Source organism: Trachinotus anak, unplaced genomic scaffold (assembly GCF_046630095.1).
Source record: "Trachinotus anak isolate AG129_WGS33_773 ecotype Australia unplaced genomic scaffold, CSIRO_AGI_Tana_v1 ptg000004l, whole genome shotgun sequence".
Taxonomy (NCBI): domain Eukaryota; kingdom Metazoa; phylum Chordata; class Actinopteri; order Carangiformes; family Carangidae; genus Trachinotus; species Trachinotus anak.
The window spans coordinates 22,790,128-22,800,796 of NW_027273855.1; the positions used below are offsets into that span (position 1 = coordinate 22,790,128).

Genomic DNA, 10,669 nt, shown 5'->3' on the forward strand with positions numbered 1-10,669 from the left:
ATATATCATATAATGTAAAAAACAAACAAAAAAACAAATATGGTTGTTAAATTACTGTTCACTAATTTAAAAGCATTAATATCCTGTCATGTATTATGTGAACAGTAATTCAATTCAGTGATAACATGCCTTTTCAGTGAAAGAGTTTTTTCTTTTAATAGCCTCACTCAAGTTCTGTACTGAAGTACAATTTTGAGGAAAGGAAGTAAGTAAGTAAATTTTATTTATAGAACATCTTTTGAAACCTGGGTTACAAGGTGCTGTACTGTAAAACATTTAAGAAATACACAAAAAAACAGTGCATCAAGTAAATATGAAACTGGTGGGCTTCTTAAAACTGTTAACTGAGAAGGCCTTTTTTATGAGTAAGGGAAGACAGTTTTAAGATCTCGGGACAGCAAGAAGGCACTGGTCAGTAGGCCTCAGTGATCTCACAGTGGTCAGAAAAATGAGATGGGGCCCGCCTGTGTAATGCTTTATAGGTCATAGAGATCACTCTATGGTTAACCAATGTAGATTTGCCAACACTGGTGTGATGTGTGACGTAGGGTGTGTATTTGTTAGCAGTCTAGCATTTGGACCAACTGGAGCCAAGACACAGGAGAGAGATTCAGGGTAGTGAACAGTGAGTTACAGTAATCAAGACAAGGAGGAAACAAAAACATGGATGTTTTTTTTTTTTCTAGATCTTGAAAGAATAGCGGTACTTTTTCCTCACCTGCTTTTGTTTTCTGCCACTTTACATTTCCACTCCACTTTATCTAAGGGGTAGTATTGTACTTTCACTCCCTTGCATTTATCTGATAGCTATTGTTACTGGTTGTTTTGCAGATTAAAATTTCACATATGAGACTATGAGACTATGAGGGACCCTGTATCAAAATCTATTTTAAAAACCTTTGTTATTTTAGTTTATATTATCTAAATAAAGTTGTATTTTATCAAATTTGCACAAACTAAAACATATTAGGTACAGTCTCAGCACAGGGGGTCTGGGTGCACAGGACCTAATGGGACACTGGAGGCGAAAGGGGACATATTCAGTCACCTGGGGGCCCACAGCAAATTTTCTGCCCTGGGAGCCTTCAACGGGGTAACCAGGCCATGTGGAGGCCCCATAAAACCAATGTTATCAAAAACTGGACCACAAAGTTCACACGAAAAACACCGCCGTGCAACACCTTGCGTCGACAACCAGGACGTCAGGCAAGAGTTGCGTGTTTAACGAGGAGACCCTGAAGGCAGCAGAAGAGGTTACCGTCAATAGACGGAGAAGTTTTGGAGGAGGAGGCGGGGAAGGGAGGGACTGTGGACGGCACAAGTTTGTCGAAATCTTCTGCATATCATTGTCTTCGCCTCCCGTCGCAGGGCTTTACATACTTCTCCACAAAGGTAGGCCTTAAAAAAAAAACACCCGATATGTCGAACTTTTTTTTTTTGTTTGTTTTTAACATTTTGTGAACCTTTGCTAACCTTGCTAGCTTTTAACCAGCGACGCATTTCTTAACAAACAAAGTAGACGGAGAAAAAAAACAACAACAAAAAAAACAAAAACAGTTCTCGGCCCCCGGTGGAGGAACAGGCACGGTTTGTCTGTTTGTGTTTATTTAAGACTAACTCAGTCGTAAAACTCTTAACAAATTCAATTAAAGAAGTGGCTGCGGTTAATGTAATGTGGCCGGTGACAAAGCTGCTATTGTTGCTAACAGCGGTGACTAACGGTCCGGGGCTGGGCTCCACGGGCTCCACGGGCTCGGTTCCTCCTCAAATCTGTCGCACTTTTGGTCCCTTATGGCCCATGTGGTGAGCTGTAAAGCCTGTGCGGGGGTTTTTAATGCTTTGACCTGTTCCTGTTTGATGGATTTGAAGTGCAGCCCTACCCATTTTGAATTCCTGTTTATTGTTAAAGCAAAGTCACTGGCGGCTTTAAACTTTGATAAGTCTTTTAATGTGTAATGGATATATGTTATCGCCCTGAGTCGTTAAATAAATCTAGTCAAACAATGGCAGAGTTGTGTTAACACGAATTTACGTATGTTTGTAGGGAATAAAAAGTCGTAGCTCAAATCTTGTACCGGTCACTTTGCGTCTGAAAATGAGTCAGATCTTCCACTGTGCTGCTGCTCATATTACAGCTGATGTAATGTCCCTGTACAGTAGTTCTGCCTTGGGAAAGTTATTAAAATATAACACCAGTTTGTTTCATTTTTTCTTTCTCCTCCAGGAAATTGATTCTCATCAGCCATGGGTGTAGAGGGGGGAATGAAATGTGTGAAGTTCCTGCTTTTCTTCTTCAACTTCATTTTCTGGGTGAGTGTCAGCCAACCACTTCTTTATACATCTACAATGAGAAAAGGCAGCAGAGTGGGCTTGGATCATACCTAAACTCAAGATACAGAGAAGTGATGGGGGCTTGTGGTTGCCAAAATGACAGCAACCAGGGAGCAAAGAGGAATTAAAGCCTGTTTATGTGTTCCAGTGGATTTTGCCTTCTTGAGATAAATCATCTTATCTCTTTAGGAAGTCTGAAATAATTTCACTTTTAGTTTTGTGACATTTCTCCCATCCGTCAGCCCCATGACTTTGAGCATGGGTTATGGCCTTGTCACCCTACTTTAAGGTTAACATGCACTCTGTAAAATCAGCTGATGAACACACATGCTCACACAGCCCATAACATACCAGCTTGATGTGTTCTCCCTGCAGACTTGTGGACCAGCTCACGTGTTTGTTTTGCATTTGTTCACCTCACATTGCATTAATGAAGGCATGGCGGAACATGAACATGAGAACATTCGTGGCAGGTATCCTTGACTAAACATGGCGTTTCCTGGTTGTAACCTGTTTGCAGTTTCTTCATAGTGTGTCTAAGGGCTTTGGAGTGAGAGGTGGTGATGATGGAATGTGAATCTTATGACCAGATTTCAGAGTGTAACAGTATCATGTGACTCATCCAGAGCAACGTGTTTTCTCCATTTTTTTCTCTCCATCTTTTACTGACACAGTGCCACTTACAGCTTTAGACAGTGGTGTTTGCACAATAAACTGCAGCACTGAGAAAAAATCTGATAAGCATTTGACAGAGTCCAAGAGGAAGTACAAAATGACAAAGCTGTATTTATTCTCTCTTTGCAGTGCATATTCTTTGGTCCTCAACAAATAATTGGTTTCATTATTGATAGTAATGCTTTACTTTAACCCCCCTCTTAAGGATTTAGAAGCAGTGCATAAATATTTAATAGTTTATAACTCACTGTAATGTAGTTGCAAGCAAGTATGATTGCATTTTAAGTGCTAATAATTAATGTACAGTATACACCAGCACCCACTGATGAGAGCTCACAGGAGGAGTAGTAATTATTGACAAGTACACTTATTTACATCTGTACACAACTACATTATACTGTGTTATAAACAATTTATTAAATTATTGCCTATGAATGCTAAATAGGGAAATTTAAAGTGGTACACCATTATTTATTCCCACTACTCACTTAATCTAAACATTATTTTCATTATTGATGTTAACATAAGCAGTATATAAACATTTGATACATGTTTATAACACACAGTCATGTAGTTGGAAGTAGATGTATGTGTTTATCAGTGTATCTGTCAACAACTGTAACTTCCCCAAAAGTGAAGGCTGGTGTATAAACTGATAGTAAATTTAGCGTATTGATTAATCTGTTAGTTATTTTATTGATCAGCTTTGTGCATTAAAAAGTTACTTACATTTGTAATTGTGTAACAAAATGGTTGCCAGGTAGTTTTCTGACTATCAATTAATCAACTAAAACTTCAGCCCTACACGTTCCTCAAGAAATTAAAGTCAAACTAAAGGGAGAAATGTAATAGCAACCTGGTTAAACACGTTATTTTATCGCTCTGTTTTATTGAATTTTGTTCTGTTCTATTTTGGGTTTGACGTGACCTTTATTGAGCTGTTTGCCTGCTCCGTTCACTTCTTTATATTTTCCTGCGTCAACCATTAGCCTCCTATTTGACTCAAGCTCAAATATTGACTTTGGTGGTGCCAATAAGGGCAGGTCTTCAGCTGCAGCGAGGGCTTAACACGGGTAACATAACAAACTGGGCTCATAATGTGTCACCTGACATTTGTCTACTGACTTCCAGTGTAAATGCGTAGGTTTTTGTCCTGACAGGAGTATTTCTGCTAATCTTTACTTTAAATGTTGTTTTTTTTTAATTGTAGTCATTGAGGAGTAGCAAGACCAGTTGGGCCCGGAGCTGTTCCTGGGGCTTCTGTTCATTTGTGTACAGTGACTCAACTATACTTTTAATAGATGTAAAGAAAAAACTGCTACAGAGAACTGAGTCAGAGTGAATGCAGAAAGAAAAAATATGACAGACTTATCACTGAATATTGTATAATAACTCTCACATGAACTGGTGCCTTTATCCTGTTCTACTTAATGGTTGTGGTTGTTTGTTTTTGCTGAGTGACATTTATAGTATAGGTGATAAAAAGATGAATAAATGAGGTCAGTCTGACACAGATTACACAGAAGCATATATACGTTTATGACCTCATCTTTTTATTATTTATCAGTAGAGCTGAAACTAATTGTTGATTAGTAGATCAATAGAAAATTAATATGGAACAATTTTAAAACTCAATTTATCATTCAAGAAATTCTTTAAAGTTACAATGCCAAAAATCTGTTAGTACTCGTTTCTCAAATGTGAGTATTTGCTGGTTTTCAGTCTTCTATGAAAGTATAAGTAATACTTAGGGTCTTGAACTGTTAATCAAACAAAAGTTATTTGAGTTGGGATGGATCGCAACTAATGATTATTTTGAATATCAACTAACCTGAAGGTTATTTATTAAGTCTATGAACTTAACAAATGACCATGAGCAGAAAATCTCCATGTACATTCAAGTCTTAGGCACGTTCCAAGTTACTTTAGTGAGACTGAAGCAAGTCTGTTTGTCAATATGTTGTACTCATTGCAACACTAGTGAAGTCACACACAATGACATGTCCCGAGCACTTCCTGCCTTGTGGTCAGCTTTTTTCCACTCCTCTGTTCTGTCTTCATCTATCACATGACCAGTGATGTACACGTCCACACACTGTCATTGATGTATCATCATGTATGCGTCTGTTTGAACACACACATTAATGCAAAAACGTTGAAAGGAAGTGTTGAAAAACACAAAACATGGTCATAATCAGTACATTTTCACTTGTTAGTTTCTTTTTTATAATTCATCCTGTTGTGAGGAGAGTTGTTCACTATGCATACTTCAACTCTCTCTTGTTTTGTTTTCCTCCTGCTGTCAGAGTTAGTCCTTGTAGGGTTGTTTAATGTCCAATAAGAGGGTAAGAAATGTTTAGATACAATGGAGCCACATGATGATTACTGCCATTATTGATTTATCTGTTGTTTTTTTTTTAAGAACTACATTGTTATTAAAGAGGCGTATAGTGTGTCACCAGATATTTTAAGTTTACTGTCATGTCAGACAAAAATTGTAGAAAATCCTAACTCATAAGAAGGAGGAACTAGGAAATGTTTTTTGCATTTTTTGTGTGACAAATATCAAAATGCTGGCAGATTATTTCTCTCTCAGTAAATGTATTGATTAATTATTTCATCTTAAAACGGAAACTGAATCTCACCACAGTTGTGTCTACTCTGACTGGACTGCCAACTCTCTGTTTGATAAAGCGCAGTCAAAGTGAAGGATATCCAGTGCTCTATGATGTTTGCTTTGGAGCTAGTTGATCCCAGACAATCATGGTCAAACAGTTCACCCACACAATGTTTGGAAAAGGCCTTATGAACTGCTGTTGTCACTCCACCCAGAACAGTGACACATAAATTTTCCAGCTAATCTTCTGATCATTTTACATCTGCATTCAGGAAGTGAAGACTGTTGCAACCCTCTTCCTTCATTAGTGCTTTGTCATTTGGTTTCATTGTGGTGTTAAGTGTTAGTGTAGAAGGTTTGGGCCTTAAAAGCAAGGGGATCAATGCATGAAGTGCCTTTAAGATGTTCGATTTAAAAGAAAAAAAGCTTGTTGCCACCACCACTTTGGTCCAGACTCAAATACCATGACAATTATTTCATGGATTGTCAGGAAGTTTTGTATTAGATATTCATGTTATACATCCATCCATTATCTGTACCTCTTATCCGAACCAGGTCGCGGGGGCCTGGAGCCAATACCAGCTGACATGGGGGGAGGGCGGGGTACACCCTGGACAGGTCACCAGTCTATCACAGGGCTGACATACAGAGACAAACAACTATTCATGCTCACATTCACACCTACAGGCAATTTGGGGACTGTGGGAGGAAACCGGAGTAACCGGAGGGTCATGTTATACAGACAATGTGTTTATGATACCAACACTGTCCCCTGACTTTTCATATAGCATCACCATCAGGTTCAAATTTCACTTTAGACAATACCAATTACCTGCAAAACCAATGACATCCCATCAGCCTAATTTTTTTGTCAATTAGCAAATGTCAAGATGTTAACATGCTAAATTAAAATGAGTGTGTTAGCATTATCATTGTGGACATGTTTACATACTGAGCATTTAGCTTATCGCAGCCTCACAGAGCTGTCCAGTCATTAAAAAATGGTGCTCCATTTGCTTTTGGATCTGACATTGGATTTTAATCATGTTGCTCAAATTAGATTTATCCTAAACAGGCTTTAATTCCAAACATCTACTAAGGATAAACAGTAAAATCTGGGCACTTGATTTTTTTTATTAATTTTCCCTCTGGAAATTTTAAAGAAGGGAATTCAAATCACATGAATCGAGATCGACAACTGTCAAAGTCACACGTTTCAATGTTATAAATAAATAAACATTACAGTAAGTTTTTAGTAACTATTAGTAATTGATGAATTTCATAATTAGGTGTTAATATGACAGTAAAATTCAACTTTTATTTTTTCTTTTATGGTGTTACCAGATGATCAAATGAAACCTGTTCTGTATGATGTGAAAAGAGCAGAAATGCAGAAGCTAATGAACTAAAACTATTTTTTTTATTTTCCTCGCAGTTATGCGGTCTAGCACTGATCGTGGTGGGAATCCTGGCTCAGGTGGCTCTGCACAACACCTTAATGATCCGTGATGCAACAGCCTCAGGAGCTCCCATCGTCATTATCGGAATCGGTGTGGTGATTTTCTTCATCGCCTTCTTCGGCTGCTGTGGAGCCTGGAAAGAGAACTACTGCATGGTCACAACGGTAATTCATATAGCTCAGTATTTGTTTTAAAACAACATCAAAGTTGTATTAACTTTTATGTTTGGAATTTTGAGTAGAAGTTGATTAATAACACGTGTATAACGTGTGTAATGCAGCTTAGAGTTGTATTTAAGGTTGAACTATTTTTCATTTCTCGCTGTCCTCCAGTTTGCCATCCTCCTCTCACTGATCATCATTGTTGAGATTGCTGCAGCAATTGCTGGATACATCTACAGGAACAAAGTGAGTAGTGTGTAAATTCAAAGTTTTTTGTGTTATGTAACGCCCTGCAGAAGGTCTGGATTAACTTTGGCTGCCATATTGTGTCTCCGGTTTAGCTGTCAACTGTCGTCCAGGATAGCCTCACTGAAATGATTTCCCAATACAACAACAGCACAGCTGAGTTCAGAGCCGGCGTGGATAAGATGCAGGAGGATGTGAGTTCACTGTAAAGTCTCCTGTTCACTGTTTACTTAGTCTGACAACACCTTCATATAACACTGCATCCTGTTGGTCGGCCGTATATGACATGGCATGACACGACAGTGTTTTTCTTTGCACCATCTGTTGACACAAGTTATGTCCTCTCACAGTGGTCATGTGCAGGCTGATAGATGGCGAGTCCATATTAAATGTTTTTCATTTGACTCTTTTGCACTTTCAGTTGAAATGCTGTGGTGTGAACAGTTCTGCTGACTGGAGAAACTACAGACCTGACAGAAACTCGGTGCCTGACTCATGCTGTCTGAATGTCACTACAAACTGTGGACTTGGAGCCATGACAGACGCTTCCAAAGTTCGCCAGGAGGTAAAACCCCAGTGACTAATGTTGTGAAGTCGATGAATATGAGATTTAGCTGAAGCTATAATCTTCAAGATTTCAAGATTTTGTTGATTTTGCAACACCTGTGGTTACTGCTGTTAACAGCAAGTGTGGTTTTAATAACCGTGTGGGAAATACAGTACAAGAGAAAAGCTACAGTGTGTCTGTTTACAGTGCAGCCAAACACGTTTAAGTTGTTTTAATAAAGAAGTCATTAATTAGTTAATAATTGGTGTTCTCCAATCATGCCATGAGCAACTATTTCTGGATTTCATGCTGCAGTGCAAGTAGGGCAGAGTTAATCTTGTTACGTTGCTGAGGAGTTAGGGTCAGGTGGTGCATCTGTCAAAAGATGCATTTTTGATGAACAGTCTCAGTCAGCACTAACCTCGGAGACAAAAAGTCATACTGTGTTTCACCAGCTGAACAATTTTAATGTGAAGCAGCAACAGAGGAAGCGTTGGGTTTACATTAATAACCTATACAGCTCTGATGTGGCTGTAGCAGAGTGAACAGTAAACAGTGAGTAAACACTAATCAACACATAAAATAATAAATAAATGAAACAAATGACTGTGCTGGGGCCCACATGATATCAATGTGGTTATCAGATCCATTTTTTTACATAGACACAACATTTTTGACAAGTAACCTTTTAAATTATTTTTATCAAAAAGAAATTTGTGGGATGTTTTACAGTTGTCATTGCTCTCTGGTGGACAAACTCTCGAACAGATGTCTACAGCCTTTCTGAATTCCCTCCAGTCTATTCTTTGGATTTCTGTATTACATTTTATTTTTACTTGTTGACAGACATACACATCAATACTGGTATATCTGTGGTTACCTAATATCGGCCGTTGCCTCGTCCTGGCTGGTTTCAGTCTTGTGTGAAGTGAGAGAGGTTGTGCATATTGACAAACCCACACAGAGCTATGTCTCAACTCTGTAGTTCTGCTTTGCTTTCTATTTTCTTAGAGCTCATTGTCAGTCTCACCACTCACATCAGTCCTGCTTCCCCTTATACCTCTCTGCATAACTGACCCCAAACTATAGTGGATGACATTCATTACTTTGTCTGTAAATGACTAGCAAACAAAAGGAATATATGTGCTCTTCTACAGCCCATATAACACATAAAACATAAATATTATTGATGTAACAACAACGTTTTAGCGTCATTTCTATATATTGCATCATCATTGAACATGCAACTTTAGTGTGTGGCAAAGGGAAAAGTTACCACTTCAATACTTTTGTGCATATTGGGAAATATGCGGGTTGAAGGCAAGATGTACACACTGTAAAGCCATTTTAGGCAAATGTATGATTTGTAATTTTGGGTCATATAAATAAAATGAACGTAACTTCAAACAACGAAGAGAACGTCAACAAAACACAAGCTTTCAAAAAGAAGTCAGTGTTTTACCCTGAGGCAAAGTGTCTCAAAAGATAGAAGTGTGTCAGTGTGCAGATTGTCACTTTTCTGTGCTTCTGATGCAGGGGTGTCATGATGCTGTGGAGGCTTTACTGAAGAAAAACATCCTGTGGGTGATAGTTGCAGCTCTTGTTATTGCTTTCCTGCAGGTATGTAACATCAATAAATAAAGGCATGTTGCATCAGAAAATAATCTAATACATAATCAAATTGTTTTTTTCAGTGGTGTAAATGTGTTTTTGCGTTACTATGTTTTGTGTCTCTACTTATTTTATCATGTTACTTTTGACGTTTGATCTTAATCTATACTATATTATTCTAACATTTGTGCTATATTTTACCATTTTACACAAACATTTGATAATTGATTTATAACACACTATAATGACTACAGATTTGCCAGGTTTTATAATGTCACATATTTTGTGTTATTACACCTGTTGTCATTCATTATTTGTTTACACACCAGCCTCCACTTATGGGGTGCCACGGGAAGTTGACAAACACATTTATTACTACATTAACTACATTATAGTGTGTTATGAGCCATTTATGAAACATTAATATATTTAGCAAAATAGTCCATCAAGAAAAAAACTTAACTGCAGGCAGGTTAAGAAAAATTAATCTCTCTGAAATGCTAATGTCAATGTCTTCTCCCTGTGTGCGATCGCTTTCCTTCCAGATAATGGGCATTGTGTTCGCCTGCTTGTTGATGAGAGGCATCCGCAGTGGCTACGAAGTCATGTGATTCAGCTTCACACCTGAGAAGGAGCTGGCTGTTTAAGTCAGGCTTACTGGGGGCTTCATTTGGAAACTTCACATATGTTCATCTTATAGTTCAGATATAATGCACAGAACAATATACTTTCCCTTGTATTGACTTTGAATTATGTTTTCATAGGTTAACAATATCTCTGCTTCAATACTGTGCATGTGTAGGAGTCCAAACTGTTCTAAAGACTCATGTTCACTTAATTGTCAATGTATGTTCTGGTTGGTTTCGAGGGATTCTTTTAATTTGCTTGTTCTGGTAGAGACTTTTTGGACCTGTCTTGGCATTGAGTTTTTATTTCTTGCTGGTTCCAGGCTGGCTGTCGGTTTCTATTTTTATTAAAGACTTTAAATTACATCTGAATTGATGTCAGTGTAAATACAAAC

The 10,669-nt window shown here is 38.0% G+C and overlaps 1 protein-coding gene across 1 annotated transcript; it reads left to right on the forward strand.

The window, feature by feature from the left end:
• Nucleotides 1-1,237: 1,237 nt before the first annotated feature.
• Nucleotides 1,238-10,646, forward strand: cd63 (CD63 molecule). Its single transcript, XM_071477158.1, has 8 exons — nt 1,238-1,392; nt 2,225-2,310; nt 7,059-7,247; nt 7,416-7,490; nt 7,586-7,684; nt 7,912-8,055; nt 9,574-9,657; nt 10,194-10,646. The coding sequence occupies exons 2-8, from the start codon at nt 2,245-2,247 to the stop codon at nt 10,257-10,259; spliced, it is 723 nt and encodes a 240-aa protein (XP_071333259.1). The 5' UTR covers nt 1,238-1,392; nt 2,225-2,244; the 3' UTR covers nt 10,260-10,646.
• Nucleotides 10,647-10,669: the final 23 nt, after the last annotated feature.

What these genes read in the sequence shown, in the direction of transcription:
- cd63 (XM_071477158.1), top strand. Translation starts at nt 2,245, where the DNA reads ATGGGTGTAGAGGGGGGAATGAAATGTGTGAAGTTCCTGCTTTTCTTC. An exon ending in TCTTCAACTTCATTTTCTGG is followed by an intron (nt 2,311 to 7,058) that starts GTGAGTGTCAGC and finishes TTTTCCTCGCAG; the next exon opens with TTATGCGGTCTAGCACTGAT. An exon ending in GATACATCTACAGGAACAAA is followed by an intron (nt 7,491 to 7,585) that starts GTGAGTAGTGTG and finishes TCTCCGGTTTAG; the next exon opens with CTGTCAACTGTCGTCCAGGA.